Source organism: Canis aureus, chromosome 27, assembly GCF_053574225.1.
Source record: "Canis aureus isolate CA01 chromosome 27, VMU_Caureus_v.1.0, whole genome shotgun sequence".
NCBI classification, from domain to species: domain Eukaryota; kingdom Metazoa; phylum Chordata; class Mammalia; order Carnivora; family Canidae; genus Canis; species Canis aureus.
In genome coordinates, this window is record NC_135637.1 from 3,311,660 (window position 1) to 3,335,078 (window position 23,419).

Genomic DNA, 23,419 nt, shown 5'->3' on the forward strand with positions numbered 1-23,419 from the left:
TGCAGGGAGCCTATTGCAAGACTCGATCCCGGATCCTCAGGACCAGGCCCTGGGCTGAAGGTGGCACTAAACCACTGAGCCACCCTGGCTGCCCTGGGATGGAACACTTGCAAAATCATTTTATAAGGCCAGCATCATTTTGATTCCAAAACCAGACAAAGACCCCACCAAAAAAGGAGAGTTATAGATCAATATCCCTGATGAACACAGATGTAAAAATTATCAACAAAATATTAGCCAATAGGATCCAACAGTACATTAAGAAGATTATTCACCATGACCAAGTGGGATTTATCCCCGGGATGTAAGGTTGGTTCAACACTCGTAAAACAACCAACAATGAAAGTGATAGATCACATCAACAAGAGAAAAAACAAGAGCCATATGATCCTCTCAATAGATGCAGAGAAAGCATTTGACAAATTACAGCATCCATTCCTGATCAGAACTCTTCAGAGTTTAGGGATAGAGGGAACATTCCTCAGCATCTTAAAAGCCATCTATGAAAAGCCCACAGCAAATATCATTCTCAATGGGGGAAACACTGGGCGCCTTTCCCCTAAGATCAGGAACAAGACAGGGATGTCCACTCTCACCACTGCTATTCAACATAGTGCTAGAAGTCCTATACTCAGCAACCGGGCAACAAAAAGAAATAAAAGGCATTTAAATTGGCAAAGAAGAAGTCAAACTCTCCCTCTTTGCAGATGACATGATACTGTACATAGAAAACCCAAAAGACTCCACCCCAAGATTGCTAGAACTCATACAGCAATTTGGCAGTGTGGCAGGATACAAAATCAATGCCCAGATATCAGTGGCATTTCTAGACACTAACAATGAAACTGAAGAAAGAGAAATTAAGGAGTCAATCCCATTTACAATTGCACCCAGAAGCATAAGATACCTAGGAATACACCTAACCAAAGAGGTAAAGGATCTATACCCTAAAAACTACAGAATGCTTCTGGAGATATTGAGGAAGACACAAAGAGATGGAAAAATATTCCATGCTCATGGATTGGAAGAATTAATATTGTGAAAATGTCAATTGTACCCAGGGCAATCTACACCTTTATTGCAATCCGTATCAAAAGACCATCGACCTTCTTCAGAGAGTTGGAACAAATCATCTTAAGATTTGTGTGGAGGGGATCCCTGGGTGGCTCAGCGGTTTGGTGCCTGCCTTTGGCCCAGGGCATGATTCTGGAGTCCCGGGATCTAGTCCTGTGTCGGGCTCCTGGCATGGAGCCTGCTTCTCTCTCTGCCTGTGTCTCTGCCTCTCTCTCTCTTTCTCTATCATAAATAAATAAATAAAATCTTTAAAAAAAAAAAGGTTTGTGTGGAATCAGAAAAGACCCTGAATAGCCAGGAGAATATTGAAAAAGAAAACCAGTGCTGGGGACATCGCAATGCTGATTTCAAGTTGTACTACAAAGCTGTGATCATCAAGACAGTGTGATACTGGCACAAACACAGACACAGAGATTAATGGAACAGAATAGAGAACCCAGAAATGGGCCTCGACTCTATGGTCAACTACGACTAGACAAAGCAGGAAAGACTACCCACTGGAAAAAGGATAATCTCTTCAATAAATGGTGCTGGACAATTGAACAACCACATGCACAAGAATGAAACTAGACCATTCTCTTACACCATTTACAAAGATAAACTCAAAATGGATGAAAGATCTAAATGTGAGACAAGAATCCATCAAAGTCCTAACTTTGAGGATTAGAGGAGAACACAGGCAACACCCTTTTTGTTGCAACTTCTTGCAAGATACATCTATGAAGGCAAGGGAGGCAAAAGCAAAAATGAATTATTGGGACTTAAGATAAAAAGCTTCTGCACAGCAAAAGAAACAGTCAACAAAACTAAAGACAACCCACGGAATGGGAGGAGATATTTGCAAATGACCCATCAGATAAAGAGCTAGTATCCAAGATCTATTAAAAAAACTTATTAAACTCAATTCCCAAGAAACAAAGAATTCAATCGTGAACAGAAATTTCAGCAGAGAAGACATACATATGGCCAACAAGCACATGAGAAAATGCTCTGCATCACTGGCCATAGGGAAATACAAATCAAAACCACAATGAGATACCACCTCACACCAATGAGAATGGCAAAAATTAACAAGACAGGAAACAACAAATGTTGGAGAGCATGTGGAGAAAGGGGAACCCTCTTGCACTGTTGGTGGGAATGTGAACTGGTGCAGCCACTCTGGAAAACTGTGTGGAGGTTCCTTGAAGTGTTAAAAAAAATAGAGCTACCATAAGACCTAACAATTGAACTACTGGGGATTTGCCTGAAAGATACAGATGCAGTGAAAACCCAGGACACCTGCACCCCAATGTTCATAGCAGCAATATCCACAATAGCCAAAATGTGGAAGGAGCCTTGGTGTCCATCAAAAGATGAATGGATAAAGAAGATGTGGTCTATATACACAATGTAATATTACTCAGCCATCAGAAAGGACAAATACCATTTGCTTCAATGTGGATGGAACTGGAGGGTATTATGCTGAGTGAAGTAAGTCAATCCGAGGACAATCATCAGATGGTTTCACTCATACGTGTAATATAAGAAATAGTGAAAGGGACTAGAGGGGAAGGGAGAGAAAATGAGTGGGAAAAATTAGAGAGGGAGACAAGCCATGAGAGAGTCCTAACTTTGGGACAAAACAAAAGGTAGTGGAAGGGGAGGCAGGTGGTGGGATGTGGTGACTGGGTGAGGGGCACTGAGGAGGGGACATGATGGTAAGAGCACTGGGTGTTATACTGTATGTTGGCAAATCGAACTTCAATTTAAAAAAAGAGTCTAGGGATCCCTGGGTGGTGCAGCGGTTTGGCACCTGCCTTTGGCCCAGGGCGCGATCCTGGAGACCCGGGATCGAATCCCATGTTGGGCTCCCAGTGCATGGAGCCTGCTTCTCCCTCTGCCTGTGTCTCTGCCTCTCTCTCTGTGTGTGACTATCATAAATAAATAAAAATTTAAAAAAATAAAAAATAAAAAAAAGAGTCTAAGGCAGCCCATGTGGTTCAGGGGCTCCGCGCTGCCTTTAGCCCAGGGCTGATCCTGGGGACCCGGGATCTAGTCCCACATTGGGCTCCCTGTGTGGAGCCTGCTTCTCCCTCTGCCAGTGTCTCTGCCTCTGTCTCTCATGAATAAATGAAATATTTTAAAAAATTAAAAATTAAAAAAGAGTCTAAAATAACTACTCACTTGTCCATCCTGGTAAAAAAAAAAAAAAAAAAAAAAAAAAGATTACATAGATTTTTTTTAACGACTACAAATCTCTGCTGAAGATTTCCAATAATGCAGGTAGACACTCTGCCATCCTTTATAGAGGTGGGGCTGGCCCCTATCTCTGCAAGTGTGGGCCCCTACTGGACACATAGTAAGGACATGGAGACATAAGGAACTTCAGTTGGGAAACCTGGCAAACACTATTGCAGCCAGTGACCAGATCTGCCCTGAGAGTATGTTTCATCAAACTAGAAACCCAGAGAAAATGGGTGATTTCCTAGTAAAAATACACATGAAAAAATTAGACCTGAAAATAAGGAAAACAGAAACTGACCAATTAGCTTAGGAAAACTTGCAGTGTTGCTTAGAAATCTCCCCTTGGAAAAGAGCCCAGGGCCATATGGGTGTGCAGTTTGCAGTGGACAGTTAACTGAGCTTTAACAATGTCTGATCTTTTTTTAAAGATTTTATTCATTCATTCATGACAGACACAGAGAGAGAGAGAGAGGCAGAGATACAGGCAGAGGGAGAAGCAGGCCCCATGCAGGGAGCCCACTGTGGGACTCGATCCTGGGACTCCAGGGTGATGTCCTGGGTCGAAGGCAGGCACTCAACTGCTAAGCCACCCAGGCATCCCAACAATGTCTGATCTTAATATCAAAGCTTGCTATATACTTACATATTTCATCTAATGTAGGATGTCAATGTTTACAAAACAAATATTATGTTATGAACTGCTATAAACATGCTGCCACATAAACTGAACTTCTTTTTTTTTAATTTATTTATGATAGTCAGAGAGAGAGAGAGAGAGGCAGAGACACAGGCAGAGGGAGAAGCAGGCTCCATGCACCGGAAGCCCAACGTGGGATTCGATCCCGGGTCTCCAGGATTGCGCCCCTGGCCAAAGGCAGGCGCTAAACCACTGCACCACCCAGGGATCCCTAAACTGAACTTCTCAACAAAAGAAAACCACAACTGATGAGCTCACTTCCCCCAAAGCCAGAAAATTAAATTTTCAATAAATTCTGTTTTGGGTACTCATAAACCTAAACTCATGTTTTCATAAATGTTTTCAAGTTGTCAATATGTTTTTTCAACTGTTAACACTGAAACAACAAAGGACCTTCACAATATCATGAGGGCATCAGAAGGCAGGGACAGCTGGCCTTGCGGCGGCCAAGGGACTAGCCCATCCCTCCACGTGCTAGCAGCCAAAACCGTCCTAGTGTTTCTCCTTTCTCTGTGCTGGAGCCTCTGCCCAGAAACAACTCTAACCTGTGAAAAGCACCATGGTATGCCATGACAGTGAGCTGCCAAAGCTTTAATCAAAGGAACCATTTTGGGCAGCCCCGGTGGCGCAGTGGTTTAGCGCTGCCTGCAGCCTGGGGTGTGATCCTAGAGACCCAGGATCGAGTCCCACATCAGGCTTCCTGCATGGAGCCTGCTTCTCCCTCTGCCTGTCTCTGCCTCTCTCTTTGCTCTCTCTGAATGAATAAATAAATAAATCTTTAAAAAAAAAAAGGAACCATTTTGTATAATATCTTGCACTGAATTATTACATGACAAAGTACAGATAAACACAGAGAAAGTCAGAAACAGATTATGCCCACTATCGAAGACAAAATGTCTCTGAGGAAGCCACAGCAAATCTCTCTTGCACACTTTTGTTGTTGAGTTGTAAGAATCCTTTATATATTCTGCATACTGAACCCATATCACATGTATGATTTGCAAACATTTTCTCCCATTCCATTGATTATTTTTTTAGTTTCTTGATATTGTCCTTTGGTACTCCTAAGTTTGTAATTTTGATAAAGTCCAATTTACTTTTTTATTACCTGTGCTTTTGTTAATCACACCCAAGAAATGATTGCTAAATCCAATGCCAATAGACACATGGAAATATGTTAAGAAAAAAAAGATACTGACATGAGTTGGTGAGGATATGGAGAAATTAGAACCCTAGTATACTGATGATGATAACATAAAGTATTGTAGTCAATATGGAAAACAGTTTTGCAGGTTCTCAAAAAGCTAAACCCAGAATTAGCAAATGATTTAGCAATACCACTTCTGGGAATATACATACAAACAAATGAACACAGGTATTCAAACCAGAACTTGTACATGGATGGTCGTAGAAGCAGTATTCACCACGGTGGAAAGATGAAAGCAAAGCTAATGTCTGTCGGAAGTGGAATGGAAAAACTGCGGTAGGTCCACACAGTAGAGTAACAGTCGGCCATAAGAGTGATCGAGGTAAGTGTTTGAACCTAAAACACATTCCACTAAGAGAAAGAAGGGAACACAAAAAGCCACAGATTATAGGATTCCAGAGGTCAAAGGCAAGTGGGAAGCAAATGAGTTGTGGGTGATGGGATTTCCTTTTAGCATAAAAAAGGTTTTGAAAACAGAGATGGGGTGCCTGGCTAGCTCAGTTGGTGAAGCATCTGCCTTCGGCTCAGATCATGATCCCAGGGTCTTGTGATTAAGCCCCACATGGGGCTCCCTGCTCAGCGGGGAGTCTGCTTCTCCTTATCCCTCTGTGGCTTCTCCTGCTTGTTCTTTCTGTCAAATAAATAAATAAAATCTTTAAAAGAGAGAGACAGTGGTTGTACAATACTATATATGTACTAAATATCAAGGAATTGTACACTTTTTAAAAGTTGATTTTATGTGAATTTCACTTCATTTAAAAACCAAGTAGGGATCCCTGGGTGGCGCAGCGGTTTGGCGCCTGCCTTTGGCCCAGGGCGCGATCCTGGAGACCCAGGATCGAATTCCACATCAGGCTCCCGGTGCATGGAGCCTGCTTCTCCCTCTGCCTGTGTCTCTGCCTCTCTCTCTCTCTCTCTGTGACTATCATAAATAAATAAAAATTAAAAAAAAAAAAAAACCAAGTAGCACATGCTTTATATGCAGATGTTATATACACCACTCGGGCTCCCCAGGGTTGGACTCCAGGAAACACAATCACTCAGGGTATTTATACTTTTGTATTTTCATACTTGGCTGCAGCAGAGGATGCCTCCACCTCACTTCTGCCCACACCTCTCCCGCTCTTGGTCTAAAGACACCTTCTGGGTCCTGCCTCATCCCACTGACCAGCATTTGGCTCCCCATGAAACCCTGGGATCATGGCACATGGAAGGGAGAAAGATGTCTCCATGGGCACATGGAAGGGAGGAAGATGTCTTTCTGAGCCCAAAGGGGCTTTTATACCTGGGAACTTAGACCTGCAGATGTTTCTGTCTGCCTGGGTCACAGTGGACAGCGCTCAGAGGGGCTCAGCACCCAGAGACAGGCCTCCATTTCATTCTACCTTGAAGACTTCAGCACCTCCAACCCCAGAAGAATTTGGTCCCAGCCCTCGCTGGGTGGGCAATCCCAGCACTGCCCCAACCCCAGCAGCCAGGAGAGACATGGTCTTGTGCCTGAGGTGCCCGGGGGCTACACTGGAGACACACGGAGCCTTAGGCAGCTGAGAGGATCACTGGCAGAGGCAGGGCCACCGTTACAGGTGGAATTGTGTTCTACAAAATTTCATACATTGAAGTCCTAATCCTCAATACTCTGAATTGAGACCTGATGTGGAACTATGGCCTTCAGAGATGATCAAGTCAAGATGAAGTCATTCAGATCAGACTTACTCTACCATGATTACATTGGTAGATCTTGTTGGTATAAACAAGAACCAGGCAGAGACACACACACACACACACAGAAACAGTGCTGTGTGGAGACTGGAGCTCTGCTTTCCCAAACCGAGGGAGTTCTGGAGCTGGAGAAAGCCAGCTGGACCCTCATGACCATGACATCATCTACATTTGGCACTTTCAGCCTCTAGACCTATGACCCAGCAGACATGTTTTTCCAGACCATGCAGTTTGTGGGACTTTGTTAGAGCAGACCTAGGAGCCCAGTGCAAGCCACCTCTGATCTCTTCAGTCATCTCTTGAACACAGAGGGCGTGGGTAACAGCAGGGCCCTTAACAGACCAAGACCAGGGCCAGGTGGTCGCTTCCTCCCAACTGTCTGGGGGTCTGACCACTCAACTCACAGCTCTCAACCTCCCAGGGCCCACAGGAGAGGCAAAGGAGCTGGCCTCCCAGAAGCTGGTCACTGAACATCCACTCTGCCATCACTGGAGGCCAAAGCCTCTGACACCTCCCCTGGGCCCCTCTGGCAGCCACCAGCTATTTGAAGCAGCTACGATTTCCCTTTCAACTTCTGTAGGGGAAGTACCTCAGAAAGGCAGGAGAGAGCCCCCCCAACCTGGTCACAGCACCTCACCATGTCCATCAGGCCCAGGCTGGCCCATGAAGGACATAAGGGCAGGACAGTCTGTAGGGGAAACACCCCTCCTCTCTGAGGGGCCTGGGATCCAGACAGAATGCGGACAGGGAAGTGGTAGGCCTCAGGTGGGGGCTGGGTGGCCAAACATTGAAGGTGCTGGCCATGTGGGAGGGGGAGAGGCCTCCAGCCTCCACCCACACATGACGTCTGACCAGGAGCTCAAGTCTTAGTGTTCAGAGACTCTAGTCCATTTGCCACAAAATGGACATGGCCTGGCTGGCAGAGTCAGTGCTCTGGAATTTTCAGAATTAAGCCTGGCATCTGTGAAGGGTAGGAGCACAGAAGCTACCCAGGAGATGCTGATTGCCTCAGACCATGACCTCCCACAGAGATACCTCCCAGAATCTCAGAAACAGTAGGACTGGGATGGGCCCAGGGCTCTGCACATTTCCCAGGAAGGCCAAAGGACAGCCTCCCATCACAGCCCAGAGTTAACTCCCAACTCCTAACCCGCTCTGTAGTGTTTGTCAAATGTGAGGACATTTTAGGCAGACTGTGAACAACCAAGGGCAGGATGAATTTGAGGACAATGCTTCCTATGGTGACAGGTAACACATGATGAGTTATGCACATCAGTGATGGAAACAAATCACCTGGTGGACTGGTACACAGTGAGGCTATGACCTGCATGACCAGGCATGAGGGCAGTGGGCACCATTCAGAGGCCACAACTGCGTTAGTATGTGTTCACAGATTATAAAACTGTAAGCACATTAGAGAAATTCATGAGTCGACAGGAAGCTTAATGAGGAATAGCATAGTTTCAAAGTACTATCTCTCAAAATACACAAAAATGAGTAACTTTGTAGCGAAAAAATTTGGCAGAAAACACCTGAATGAAGTGATCCAGATGAGCACCAACAAAATGGGATAATCAAAACCGTGTGCTGTCTGTAAGGCATAGGAAGTGCTGTGTCCCTCTGCGATGTTCCTTCTGAAAAGGCATTTCCTAAATTACAAGGAAACGCCCTTGTAATGAATGGCCCTTCTGGCGGACATTCTACCAGATAACTGGCTTGTACTCTTCAAAAGTGTCCAAGTCATTAAAGTCCAGGAAAAAATAGGGCCTGTTGTGGGCTGAAGAGCAATAGCATGTGCCATGTGACAAGATATATCGATTGCTTAGGGTGTTGCCATGACAACTCATGAGACCTCAGTGTGGTCTGGAAGAAGGTGGAAGTAGCAATACTGCCTTCCTGGCTGTGGTGATCACATGTTGGCAAAGCAGCATTCCTTATCCAAAGGAAATATGCAGGAGTACAGGCATTAGCTCAGTAACTTGCGCTTAAATGGATGAAAGGAAAAAAATATCTGCATTCTATTTGCAACTTTTTGTAAGTTTGTGACTGTACCACAATAAAGACCTATTTGACAACAGAAAGGATTCATGATTCTAGGGAGGATGCAAATGAGTGTCCCCAGGAGGAAGCACTGATCACAGGTGATGCCTGGGGTGTGCCACTGTGGTGGTGAGAAGGGGGACCAGGGGTCCTAGGTCTGCAGAGTGAAGGGTGGGAGTACAGCTGAGAGCCCTGGGAGGTGGGGGGCACAGGTACCCTCAGCTCAGGTACGCCCCCCTGCAGGAAGCACTCAGCATCCTGTCGTTCAAGCACCACTTAGCCTAGGTTCTCAGCTATCCTTCACTTTACACCATCCTCTCAGCAATTACCCATGACTGCCTGCTCATTCCTGTCTACCCTGTGAGCTGCCTAAGGGCAAGTAATGGACTTTGCTCCCTGCTCTGCACACCTCTGTTAACTGATACAACGGGAGAGGCAAGAACCAAGGGCCTGTTCCTAGAGGTGACAGTCTGAGTGTCAAAGTCATCCCCGTAAAAGAGGGTCCCGTGCATCAGGGATCATATCACACTCAACCCCAGGGCCCTTGGGACACAGTGGCTGCTAGCCCCAGGGCAATTCCTGTTCCTGCAACAAAGCAGTCAGATAAAGGGCAGAAACAATCAGGTCAGGAGGGTATACTCATGCCATGCCAGGAAATGCCAGCGAGGGACAGAAAGGCAATGATGGACAGGGACAGGTGTCCATGATGTAGTTAAGCGAGTGAAAGGAAGGAGTTCAGAACGGTGAACTATAATTTAATTGAACAGAACATTTGTTTTACAAACACAGTGAATTACAACCTGCAGGTAAATGCACCCTATCCCACACCGAGCCCCAGCCTGAGCCATCCCAACCATGTCAGCTTCTGCAGAAGCTCCCCCCAAACACACAGAAATGTCAGAACACTGCCCTGCCCCATGGGCCAACTTAATGAGGTGAAGAGCTGGCCTTGTCACAGGGAAGGGAGGGTAGACAGCAGGGCAACATTCTCTATCTCTAGAAAGGCCTTCCCTGCCCAGAAGCTGCCCAGGAGCCTAACTAAATGATCCCCTGCTGCCTAAATGAAAGAGAGCCCTTTGACTTCTGAGCTCAAGGGCATTTCTCAAATGCTTCCTCCAATACAGTGAGTTGCCAAACAAACTATTCAAACATGGCAGGGGCCTAAACAGCCTCAATGCTTCTTACTGGAACCCCCCCCCCCCCACCCAAGGAACTCTGGCATCCTTTCTTCAGTTGGAATAAAGCTCTAGGTAACATGTATTAGAAGGCGAGATGTCCACACCTGCTCCCCTGAGGCACTGGCTGGACACCCTAAAGGGACATCTCAACCCAGGCTGCCCCCTGAAAGCTCAAGAAGCATCCTGGCTCCCCAGAAGGCATCGCTGGAGGCCTGGCCATCAGGCCACTGCACCTGCAAAGCCAACAAAGCATTACACACTGAAATGCTGCCCACCTGGCTCCACCTCCCCACCCTGACCCACCCTCTCTGGACTCAGTAAGAAACACTGGCCCACAGCGCCCACCTCCCAGCTCCCGTCCAACTGATGCCCATTCCTGAGGCACCTCTTCCCCTTGTTACATTAATCTGGTCTATTTACTCCAAAGGTATGACCTGAGGACTGGAGAGTCGAGAGGGATCCCACAGTAACCTGGTAGTAGGGTCTTACCTGGCTGGAAGGCAAGGGCTGGCCCAAGTCCACAGTAGAGATACGGCTGGAGAAGGAAGGGCCTGGGGCCAGCTCCAGGAGGCTAGAAGACAGATGTCAGGACAAGCCCCAAATCAAGGGGGCACCAGGTCATAGCCCACTCTGTGAGCAACACAGACAGCCCTTTCCAGGTGCGGACACTCTTTGGGAAGAGTGAGCAGGTGCTGGAGTGAGTCAGGGAGCACCTGAGGAGGCTCACAGAGGAGAACCAGTAATAGAAAGGTGAAGGAGAAGGTCAAGAAGGGGCAGGCCTGGGGTGTGAAGGAGACAAGGGGCCATTGGCATCAAATCAGAGTAGCAGCAGGGAGACCAGGGAAGTTGACAGGGGCAGCCACTCAGGACAACTGTCTGGCAGGTCCCTAATACGGCAAACACACACCCGACAGCCATTCCACTCCTGGGTGTGTACATACCCAAGACATGAAGGCACATGTGCGGACCCACACATACCCCAAGTGGGAATTCAGAAATGCCTACCAGCAGGTGACACATCCAAACCATGATCCATCCACATCAAGGAACATAACTCAAATAAAGAGGCCATAACTGCTGGTGCGCACAGCAATCCTCAAGCAGAGTCAAAGCAGCCAGATCTGCCCCTGCCTTCCACAAAATTTTAAACTTTTGGATTTCACATGGAATTCTAAAATGCAGCTAAAGAAAGAAGGTCCATGGTCCTGCAGGTGGCAGGTGGGGCTGACCTCCATGGCTCAGCATTTGGAGGTACAGAGTCACATCCAGAAAACCACCCTGGTACCATCTAAACACGGTGCTTTACTGAATGTCAACCACACCCAAAGGAATTTACTTTTACAGAAGGGATCAAAATCATCAGACCAGAGCGAGGACAGGCTGGACATCAGAGTGAGTGGTAGGGTGGCCAGTGGAGAGACCACGCCAGCCCTGATGGGACCAGCTAGGGCACCTTCTCCATCATGATTGCTGGTCATAAATGAAAAAGTGAGTCCATCTGGCTGCTCCAGCAAGCAGAGTCTGTGACTGGATGCACTGCTCCCCTTCTCTCTCGTTACCCTGTCTGCCCTCACTGGGCACCCGGCCCTCAGCTCCCATACTGGGGAGATCACACACACTGGGGACCCCATCCTGGTGACTGCTGTCCATGCCCTGTCTTCTAGAGGACCCCGGCTTCTCACACTCCTCTACCTCCACGTACTCCTGGTCTCTATCAGGCCCAGGACCACAGTTCACAGCACCAAGGCTATTCACAGACCTCACAAGCACCTCTGAAACTAGTCTGGAATATAAAATCACAATCTCGGTGCTGCTGAAAAACCCAGACCACCTCCGTCTGAGGCTTCTGGGGTCCAGGGTGACCATGGGAAGAAGCAGAGTGTGAGCACCATCTACAACACAGACACCCATGTTTGCTCTGGTATATCTGGGTGCTATTTTGTCTCAGGGAAAAACTACCCTCTTCTGGTGGATGTAGGGTGGGGAGAACATCAATTTTCAGAAACCTGTAAGGAAAGGACTCAATCTGCAGACCTGCAAGTCTATAGACAATAGGCAACCTGACCCATGGCCTGAGAAAGTGTCGCTGGAGCACCATGGCTCTGTGGGGCTCACCTCTGGGTTAAGATGAACTCAGGAGGCTGTGCTGGGGTCTGTGTGAGTAGGAAGCTACCCGCCCGTTGCTCTATCTGGCCACCGCTGGTGCCTGCACCTTCTTCCAGGTACATACTCTGGGGGTTGCTAACAGGTGAGTCAGTGAATCCTGCACAGAAAAAAATTCCACAACCTGTGCTCAGAGGACGGAACACAACCCAAAGGCAGCACCACCATGGCCTCCACAGCAAGCACCAGCCCAGCCAGCTCTGAGCCCCAGTCATGACTGTTGATCTCCACAGCCTTTTTAGGCTCCCAGAAACAAAAACAAAGTCCAGTTTTGTGGACTTTGAATTTTGTTCTATTGATCCATTCTTGATTGACAGTCCCGAGTGTCAAAGACAGCCTCCAAATCTGCCCCACACACAGTGCCACTGTGTGAGGACAAGGACGGATGTCCGCCCATGCCTGCCTCATGCTGGGGCATCAAAAGCTGGGCTGCCAGCCCTGGGCCACTGCCATTCCCACCTTTTACCTACACTTCACCATGATTTCATGGAAACGCAAGGTATCATGACCTTACCTCCCCCCTCTCTCCATGTAAAATTTTGCAGAGAATTGGGGTACCTGGGTGGCTCAGTGGTTGACCATCTGCCTTTAGCTCAGGCTGTGATCACAGGGTCCTGGGATCAAGTCCCACATCAGGCTACTTGCAGGGAGCCTGCTTCTCCCTTTGCCTGCGTCTCTGCCTCTCTGTGTCTCTCATGAATAAATAAATTCTAAAAAAAATTTTTTTGCAGAGAATATCTTACTCTATCTTTCACTCTTAGAGATAAGCCATCATGGATCTGATCAATTCTGGGTTGACAAACATATCAGAGCAAAGGAAGGTAAGAAGGAAGGTCCATGTCTGCCCTGAGTCTACCAGGAAATAAACCTAGCGAGAGAGCCCCTGACCTCAGAACGAACAACGGGCCAGCTGGGCTGGGTTCCTCCGTCCTCTCTGCTGTCTGCCAGAGTGGCCACCTTCCTGCCAGCTACTTGATCACAGCTCGAAGGAACTTTCCTGACCATCCAGTATATGATCCTACCTCCACTTCCTGCTGTTTCCTCTTTTCTGCGGAACTCTAGAAATACCATGAGGTATGTCAAATACAGTTTAAGTGATTTGAGAATTTCTGGTTCGAACTTAAAAGATCACTTGGTTATATCTTCTTCCCCCAAGAGAAAGACAAGTAATAAGCCAAAAACCAGAAATAGGGATCCCTGGGTGGCGCAGCGGTTTGGCGCCTGCCTTTGGCCCAGGGCACGATCCTGGAGACCCGGGATCGAATCCCACGTCAGGCTCCCGGTGCATGGAGCCTGCTTCTCCCTCTGCCTATGTCTCTGCCTCTCTCTCCCTCTCTCTCTGTATGACTATCATAAATAAATTTTAAAAAATTAAAAAAAAAAACAAAAAAAAACAAAAACTAGAAATAAAGGGACAGTCAGGGGAGAGGGAGATGTCCCTAGTCTGCAGACCCAGGACACAGTCCAGTCCTATGTTGGAAGGTGGGGTACAGGTCAGATCCTGAGAATCATAAGGAGGCTGGCAGGGAGGGAGCAGGAAGGAGGGGAGGGTCCCATCTTGGTGTTCAGGCAGCCTGTCAGCTGGGAGGCTCACCCATTACCCCTTACACATGCTGGACCCAGTGAAGACCAGGTCCCCTCATCCCAAGGTGAAGTTGGCCAGTAACCGCCCTATTGCAGCTTTGTTGGTAAATACATACAGGCAAACTGTAGGTCTCTGATAGCGGAAAAAACAGACAGCAAGAAATGAAGAGCAATATGGTCAAACCGATGAGCTGCCTCAAGAGCAGAGTCTGCAGTTACTTCCTCCTTCTGACCCCTCCTCCATCATACATCCCATGTTCCCACCTTCACACAACAAAGCATAGTTTTTGAAACTTCTATTGAGAATACTCAAAATGTAAAAATTACCGCATCTGTAAAAAGTAACACAATCCACAGTGAAAGGAAAATTCAAATAAAAAACAGCTAGGAATTCTCTTAAAGCATAATTGTCAAACTGGAATACTGAAAAACAGGTTTTAACACACTCAAAGAACATCCAATGAAATAGGAAAAGAAACATAAGAAGATAAGCATTCTGGGAGAATGGCCCAGGGTTTCCAACATTATTATAAGATTTGTGCTCTAAAGAGAACAAAGAACATGGGAAATGTTATCCAAAAAATAGACCTTAGAAGAGATACTATTTTTTTAAAGACTTTACTTATTCATGAGAGACAGAGAGAGGGGCAGAGACACAGGCAGAGGGAGAAGCAGGCTCCATGCAGGGAGCCTGATGTGGGTGGGACTCGATCCTGGGACCCCAGGATCACGACCTGAGCTAAAAGCAGATGCTCAACTGCTGAGCCACCCAGGCATCGCTAAACACATATTCTTTAGAGATACTTATAGCTACAATAACTTAGATGAAACTAAGGAAATGGTATTTCAATCATGAGATGTGGTCAGCTGTCTTCTGTTGCAGCAAGTGGTGACAGGTAAGTCAGATAGCTGGAATGTGAGCGCAGAGGTGGCAGCTGTCTCATTTAATTTTAACTCTTTCCTCACTGTCTTACTTTTAGTCATAGACACATTTTACTTTTGCAAACTAGAAAAGTAGCAGAGTACTGACCCTTCCCATGCCCCTTCAGATGAGACCCAAGTAGCTGTTGCATCTTGTCGGGAAGAGCACAGTCTGTCTGCAGTGGACCCACCTGTGGAGTTGGGTTCACCAAGGGCAGTGATCGACACACCCACAGCGGCATCTGCAGGGTGCATCATGCAGTCCAACCCATGCCCATGGACCAGCTGCCCAGTCTGGAAGGAAACTTCCTTGGAGGACGCCAGTGCAAGGGACATCAGCCATGACTCAGGGGCAACCAGAGAAGGGTCCAGCATGTCACTGCCAGCAGTCAGAGGGCAGAGGCCAGGGCCTGGGCAGATGTGGGGCAGAGTGGCAGGATTGTGGCCAGGCCCCTCCTGATACATCTCACCACCCAGCAGAGACCTGGGAAAGACAGCAAACACCGTCCCTTGGAGGGCAAAGGCTGCCTCAGGCCAGGGAATAGAGGCCTAGGAGGAGACTTCAGCCCCAATGGAGAATCCAGGTTCCCAACACAACTCAGACACTCTTGGCTATAAGGCCACCATATCCCTAATCACATTGCTTTCACTATTCTACCTGCAGCTGCAAGGGTTTTGGAACACTTTAAAAATCCTATTACTGGAAACCTAAGACACATTAGCAATTTCTTTAAAAGGACCGTCAATGAAGCATTGTTCCACCTACTGCGTGCAGGAAATGATCAGGAAGATCCTAGTCTTGGAGCAAATAACAATGGCTGGCCAATCAAAGGGCTGTTAGGCAGCAACTGCTAATAATTTAAAGACTCAATCCCTCGGGCAGCCCGGGTGGCGCAGCGGTTTAGCGCCGCCTTCAGCCCAGGGCCTGAACCTGGAGACCTGGGATCAAGTCCCATGTCGGGCTCTCTGCATGGAGCCTGCTTCTCCCTCTGCCTGTGTCTCTGCCTCTCTCTCTGTGTCTGTGTCTCTCATGAGTAAATAAAATCTTTAAAAGAAAAAAAAGAGAAAGTACTTGGACAGGGCCTTGTGCATTGTAGGAACTCAAGAAATGTTAGCAGTTAATGACTCTGTGAAATAGAAACCATACAAAATACCAGAAATAAAAAGAAACAGCAGCTATGGTTTGCCTTTAGGAAGTAAGCCTGCAAGTTTTTCTTCCCAACTGTTTTTGTCATTCTCCAGTATATCCATGACATCAGGCTGCGAGCCAGGCTCTGGGGCACAGGTGTCGGGTTCCCACTACAGATTCACAGATGTCTCTACTCTCGGCAATCACTAACCTGGTCCCACTGTCAGTCCCAACAATCACACACCTGCTCCAGGGCTGGCCAGCCATCCAGGATGAGGAAACTAAATAGAGTGATGGTCACATGGGCTGTTGGGGGCAGCAGTACCTGGGAGGCAATGGCTTCATTATAGTCTCATCTCCAGAAAAGTCTGGGGCCAGGGCCAGAGACTCCCAAGGCCCCTGAGTGGTCTCCCTGAACGGTACAGGCTCATCTTCCTCTGTTCCTGTGGGAAGTCAATCAGACAGGAGAGGAGGCTTGGTGATGCTGAGTCCAGCCTCCTCCTAGGTGCAGCCCCGCTGGCTAGAAAGGGTGTAGTGATGCCCTTCTGAATCATTACAATACTCTTTGTCCCTTAAATGTCTTTTTTCTGAAATCAAACCATAATTAAAGTCCAGGAACCCCCATGTCGCAGTGGCTGGCTCTTCCCAGGTCTGCTCAGGAATTCCAGGCTCTGGGCACACAGAAACTTCTAAATGTAGAGCAGGGTCTTCCTAAGCCCAGCATGACCCCCAGCTTCAGTGACCCTGCTCACCTCGAGGTGACCTCCTGGAGTGCAGAAAGCAGTGGAGGGGCTCCCCCAACCCCAGACACAGTGACTGTGACCCCCAGCTTCAGTGACCTCCTGGACGTGCAGAGCGCAGTGGAGGGACTGTCCCCGGAAACAGTGGCCCCCAGAGGCCGCGAATCAGGAGCCACTCACCTGGCCACCGAGGCCCGTCCACGCAGCCAGGGCCCAGGTGGGGCTGTCCTGCGGGCCGGGGCAGGTCCGAACCCCTGCCCTTCGCCTTGGGGTCCTCTGCTGCGTCCACTGGCGCTGGCTCCAGGCGCTGGACAAGAGCCCTCTGGCGCCGCCGATAATTGGCGAACCAGTTGTACACTTGCTCTACCGTCAGGCTCGTCTCCAAGGCCAGGTGCTCCTGCCCCAAAACACCACAGCCTGTAGCCCCCTCCCATTCCCGGAGTGGCAGGGTTGCTGGCCCAGAGCCGTGGAGGGGGCGGTGGGAGGACACTGCCGGGCCGCAGACAGCGACTGGAGAGGTGGGGCGGTGACGGTGGTGCGAGGGCCCTGCCGATTGGACAGGGACCATGGTGGGTGTGGCAGGCACAGAAGCGCCCTCTTGATTGGACAAGCGACCACTGGGGAAAGCCTTGCTGATTGGGTGACGAAGACATGTGGGTGGAGCTAACGGAGGAAGGTCCCGCTGATTGGACAGAGCAGAGATGTAGGTGAGAGAACAGGCCCTGATTTAGGAGCAGCAGAACACTAACTGGCCAAACTCGCTCCATCTCTCCGGTCTGCAGGGGCTGCCTTGAGGCTGCCACTTCCCTGGCCTCAGCAAGCACTGAGCCCTGCAAATACCTGCCTCCCTCTCGCTGGAAGCCCCATGATGGCAGTCCCCCCAACCCTGGTACCCAATGCCTGCAGGGTGCACAGGATGACCCCACGTGAGGAAAGGAAACCCTCCACGTGCGCAGGCAGGATGTTCGGGGGCTCCTGTCCCCGGGAAGGTCAGAGGGGCAAAGGGGCCACTGGGGGCCATGAAGGAGCAGAGCGATGGGGTGGGGGTCACCTTAGGTCGGGGGGGCGGGGGAAGGCGGCCAAGGGCAGGGGAGCCTGGCCTCCATCACCTCGGCTCTTACCCTCTCCACCTTGCTGGGATTGGGGCTCACGCCAGAGGCAAAGTCGTGCAGCTTCTGGCGAACCTCTCTGGGGAAGTTCCGGCTCTTGAGGCCACCAGGGCAGAGGGAGGGAGGTGGTGGATTCCTGGACAAGGACAGTGAAGAGGTGGTTACCACCCGTTGGCGAACCTCTCTGGGGAAGTTCCAGCTCTTGAGGCCACCAGGGCAGAGGGAGGGAGGTGGTGGATTCCTGGACAAGGACAGTGAGGAGGTGGTTACCACCCCTCTGCTCCCAGATGCATTGGCTGCTGCTCCTCCTGTCCAAGTCCCAGGCCCATCCTCCGGAGGAGCACCAGCATCAGACCCCTGCGCTGTGCTGCACACCCTCATGGGCATCACCAGGGCTTCCAGGACCTCTCTCTGATCCAGAAGGAATCCATCTGTTCTTCAGTAACTAGGCCCCATGGGGCTGGAATCCCATCACTTGGACTGCCAGGAGCCCAGAGTGAGATCGATAGCTGTTCCTGGTCAGTGGTGAACACCCAAGATCAAGGATAAAGGCTCTACAGTCTCAGTGTCCAGCCTGGAATCTGGCTTTCCATCTCTCCTTTGCATAACCTTGGGCAAGTCCTGACCTTTCTGTGCTTTGGTTTCCTTATCCATAAGTGGTGATGAAGAAATAATAATAATTACTAGTTGTAACGTTTACTTCATGCTGATAATGGTCATGCTGGTAATTACTATTAACATGGACCTAGCACCTCTCATATGCCAGGCAATCTTCTCAGCACCATGTATATCTCATCTGATGATATCTCATCACTCTCATCTCTACGTCCCTTTAAAAGAGCCTGCAGCCCTTAAGGGTGGTGCTGTAGACCCAGGCCCATGGCACCTGCAGAGCCTATCTGTGGTAACCAGATGACTGAAGGCACATGTGCTGGGTATCTCTCACGGGAGAAGACAAGAGATCGAGAGTAAGGTCAGGATGTCCCTGCAGAGCCCTCACTGAAAGTGCCCCTGCTGCAACCAGAATGTCTGCCTGGGTCCTGGGAACAGCTCCATCTCCTTGCTATGCAGGCAAATATAGGAATGCACACCCACAGCCAGCTGAGCAAGTGGAGAGTATGGCTCAGTGTTGGGCACACTGGCTGATGCACAGAGCCTGTTACCCTGCTTCTTCTGACTTTTCCTGCATTTATTTCCCTGTCTCACCTCAGCCCCTGTGTGGCTTTAGATGGCACACCCATTAGGAGTCCTAAAGGAATGAGCACAATAAAGGCTTATTGTACCTCTTTCTGCAGCGGAACTTCTGCACTGGGGTCAGTGCCACCACGCCCAGCCGCTTCATGACCAGGCGATAGTGAATGTCGTTCCAGAGTTGTACCAGTTCCTGGCTGCCTCCAGGCACCTGGCAACCCTGCCAAAAAAAAGCCTGCTGAATCCTGGCTGCCCTTTCCCACCCTAGAGCACGCCAACTGACCCGACCTGATCTGTGGGAGCACTGCTTGTTGATGTGCCAGGGAACGAGGGTATGAGCTACACAGCCAGCACTCCAGTCACCACCAGGCTCAGTGACATGTCTCTGGAGGCCCAGCCAGCCAGCCACCCGGTCCTGTCAGCCCTCAGTCCTCCCACAGAGCACATGTGGTGAACACCACACTCAATCACTCCTTACAAGTGAGGAGCAGGGGGCAAAGGGGAGCAAATGACTGGCCTGGGGCCAGACAACACACATGAGGCAGAGCTACAGTTAGAACCATAGGGTCAGATTTCTGATCTTCCATGAGAGAATTTTCTCTCCCACCCAGCCAGGCTGGCCCCTCGGATATTCCATAAGCGTATCCTGAGTCAAGTGGGATAAAGTGATCCTGGTTTGTGCCCCATGACAGCTCCCCAATCCAGTGTGACTTGTTCACATAACCAGACCCTGGGCATGGCCAAGGATGTCTGGTGTTGGCCTCCCTGCTGACACAGCCCCTATGGCCAGTGTGTGGTTCTCACATTTAATGCTCAATGTTCTCAGGATCATCTTGGCAAGAAGTGCTGGTAATTATTTAACTTTCTCTCCACAGTATCAGAAAAAGCCCATTTTGCTATGCTGTGACTCTCAGTCTCCTGCCGGGATCCAGCCACCAGCCTTGGGCACATCAATGCGAGTCAGGTCACATCAGTGCCAAATGACTTGTGCATCCAAAAGCCACCAGATGAGTGACAAAGACACTTTTTGGTTTGCATTCTGAATTGCAGACCTGCAGCTAAGAGGTCCTGGGTCTGTCTGACTGCTTCACTAACAGAGATCTCAGCTCTCCAAACCAGGACCACCACCCAATATGGATCTCTTAAACGGAGAGTTTTGCCTCAGATTATTGAGGTATTTAGAACTTAGTAGAGTGTGGACCATCCTGGTTTGGTTTACAGAATGTCCCCCAAGTTCTCGCTGACTTGTGGGCATTTTTTCTGTGTTTGGGATGATGGTGGATGTTGTACCTCTCCGCACCCCCCCTCACAGACCAGCCTACCTCCAGTACCCGGCAGGCAGCCTGATGCTGCTCCTGCTGGGCCAGCACTCGGGCACACACGAGGGCCACGTCCGCATTGTCCAGAAGGTGCAGGCGGAGTTGACTATCCAACACAGCCGTGACCAAGGGCTGTACCTGGGCAGGGTCATCCTGGAGGTCCCGACACAGCCTGCCTGCAAGAGTCACCAACTCCGCCAGTGGTGGCTCAGCATCCCCTCTGTCCCTCAGCAGCCTCAGGAAGCTCTGCATCCCAAGTCCCTCTGTAAACAAGACAAAAGTCTCGACAATGGCCAGCGCCACCGACAGGCTGACTCCAAGGCCTCTCTGGCCTGGGCATTTGTAACACGGTGGTGACTGCCCACTGAGAAAGGGCAGAGGAGCATCCAATGCCTGCCAGAATTTCTCTTCTTTTAGTCGTTGTGTACTGTGTTACTGCAGTGGCTCATCTCATTCCTAAGAACTTTCCATCTGTACCCCATCCACAGGCCCCCCACCCTGGTCCTCTCTTTCTCCTGTTTCCCCTGCCATCTAACACACACTAGTTGACTATGTTTGGTTTCACTCCTTCTCTGGGCTCAGTCAGGGTGGGGACCCTGTGTCTTGACATCACTAGATTTCCCCAGTATCTGCCACATGGAGGCAAAGGCATCTCAAAGCAGTAGGAAGCACCCTGAGGCAGGGCCTGGCAGACACTGCTTACATGCCTACAGAGAGGAGCCTTGGGACCTGCCAGAGCAGGACTAGCACCATCTACTTTTAACCATTATGATTTTGAAAAAAAAAAAAAGGCCAAAGATACTTGAAAAACACAAAGTTTTAAAGGTTGTCCTAATCCCACACGTTAAAAACAAACACACACACACAAAGTAGTGAACATTTGCTGGGCCTGCCAATGCCTGGTGCGTCTACTCTGCCCTGTGGCCAACCATACACACGTGGGCTACTGCAAGGTGGATCTAAAGGCTTTGTGAAGGTTTCTTTTTCATAAAAATCTACCTGTGTATCCACACAACTAGTACTACAAATCTATTCCCTAGCCCATATGAATGGTTCTACAGAGTATCCCATGACCACAGGGGCCATCTGGGCCTGTGCACCTGCCCACCCCCAGACACTGGGCAGCACGTTCACAGTGTCTTCCACAGATTAGGCTCCCACCAGCGAAGTTCAAGGGCAGGCCTACAGGGGCGTGCTGGGGGTAAGAATCTGCAAGCCCGGCCTGCAGAAGCCTGGCCTGTGTGCGCACTCCCTGCTGCAGGGTCTGGCCTCAGGTTCTAGTTCTTTCCACCATGCACAACCCCTCACCCTCAGGTCCTCCTCTGCACGTGGGGCCACTCATCCCAGGCGGCGTGCTCCTCCCTGGCGGCCCACATTCCTCCCCACCGATCCTGGGTTCAGAGGGGGCAGGGGGGAGGGCACCTCTCAGGCCCCGAATTCTTACAGCGGAAAACTACCCCCCAAACCCTGCCCCGCTCTGGCTCTGGGAAGAGGGAGCCGGCAAGAGGCTGCGGGCCAGCTTCACGCGGACCGGACCTTGAAGTCCAAGAACAACGTGGCCTCCTGAGGGGGGGACCAGCCCCGGGCAGGGATGGAGGGGGCTGCAACAGGCACCTGCTCGGGCACCCCCAGCTCCGGGCATCTCCTGCCCCCTTACCTCTCCGGGTGTGCTGCTCCCCAGCACCCCCAGCCCTGGGCATCCCCCCATACCTTTCGGGGCACCCCCCGCCCTCAGCACCACCGGCCCAAGGCATACCCCCCATACCTCTTGGGGCGCGCTGCTACCCCACGAGGTGGAGGCTCCTGCCCTCAGCACCCACCCGCGCCACCGCCCTACTTGCCGCACTTCCGCTCCCGCAGCACGTGCTCCGTGCGCACCTCGGGAGGCGGCGCTGGGCGGCGAGGAAGGCGCAGCCGCTACAAAGTATCAGGCGGCGGCCAATGGGGCAAGGGCTCCACCCGAGGAACGAGCCCAGGGCCTCCGCCTCCGCCTACCCCGCGCTGAGAGGTCGGCCTGGTTTCCCGTAGGTTCTGGGGGGACCCAGAGTCTCTGGAGGACCTGGGAGTGTCTGAGGGTTTGGGGGTGCAATTAAGACTGCGTATTCTCAGGCCCAGGAAGGAGCAGGGCCAGGGTCTGGGGGGGTTGTCGGCAGCTGAGACAGTCTGGTCGGCAGCGGAGGACAGAGTCAGGACCCTCGTGCCCGCCAGGGCAGGAAAAGCTGTGACCTTTGACTGACCTCAAGCCTCGCGCCGGGTTGCACAGCAGAGCCAAAGGGCAGCTGAGGTCGCAGGTCCTGGGGTGGGCTGGCATCTCCCTCCCACACTTTCGGAGACCTGCCCCCCGCCTCTGGCCCCTGTGGGAGGAGGAGGCCTTTCCAGTGCAGACCCCCTCCCCAGCAGACAGGGTAGGAACAGAGGCCCTCACAGAGGGCTCGGGGACCACAGGGGTGCGGGGGGCTCCCAGAGCGGGCTCCCCAAGAGCGGCATCCCGGACACCCGGGACTGACCTCCAAGCTCTCCTGAGCACCTTGCAGCCGGAACATCTTCCGAGCTAGGATGGCCCCGAGGCCGACCCGGGTCAAACAATGGATGGAAATCATCAGGCTATCAACCTCCTGGCCTGGACACAGTCCAGCCTCTGCATGGTGGTCAAGGGAAGCTGTGGGTTCTCTTACACAGTAAGCTCCAGAAATGAGGGACCAGGATTACTTCCAGTTGTCTTTTACAGGTGGTCATGGTCTTATGGGAAACATTCTCTGACGCCAAAGCTTATACATAAGCTCCAGCAAATGACATCAGCAGAGAGAACACCATTTCAGCATTTGTTCAAGTGAAACTCAAAGCAATCCAAGTGTCTGATGAAATCCCACTTGAGAAAGAGGACAGGCTCCTGGAAGGTTATTAGTAATTATGCTGCGGAATGATGAGTCCTGCACTGCCCATTGTACAATAAAAATGGGGTGTTACAAGACAGTGTGAGGTATCTGGGCCTATTTGAAAAATGCAAAGGTAAAAGGATATATGACACATTGTTAAACTCTGGCTGAACCCAGGTGATAAAATTATCTTACTTCATTATGTTATAAGGCATTTTAGTTGTTTTCTTTTTGCTTACTCATGTT

At 50.1% G+C, this 23,419-nt stretch overlaps 1 protein-coding gene across 3 annotated transcripts; it reads right to left on the bottom strand.

The window, feature by feature from the left end:
* Positions 1 to 4,790: 4,790 nt before the first annotated feature.
* ANHX (anomalous homeobox) lies at positions 4,791 to 22,168 on the bottom strand. Of its 3 annotated transcripts, XM_077875025.1 has the most exons (11): positions 22,063 to 22,168; positions 20,301 to 20,560; positions 19,071 to 19,198; positions 17,800 to 17,923; positions 16,859 to 17,075; positions 16,264 to 16,381; positions 15,001 to 15,293; positions 12,257 to 12,404; positions 10,631 to 10,712; positions 10,246 to 10,374; positions 4,791 to 5,835 (listed from the first exon to the last, which is right to left on the bottom strand). In XM_077875025.1, exons 2-10 carry the CDS (start codon positions 20,547 to 20,549, stop codon positions 10,288 to 10,290), a joined length of 1,446 nt encoding a protein of 481 aa, XP_077731151.1. In that variant the 5' UTR covers positions 20,550 to 20,560; positions 22,063 to 22,168; the 3' UTR covers positions 4,791 to 5,835; positions 10,246 to 10,287. The 3 variants fall into 3 exon arrangements, with proteins under 3 accessions (XP_077731151.1, XP_077731150.1, XP_077731152.1); XM_077875024.1 differs by lacking the exon at positions 4,791 to 5,835 and having other exon boundaries at positions 9,703 to 10,374; XM_077875026.1 differs by lacking the exons at positions 4,791 to 5,835; positions 15,001 to 15,293; positions 16,264 to 16,381 and having other exon boundaries at positions 9,703 to 10,374.
* Positions 22,169 to 23,419: the final 1,251 nt, after the last annotated feature.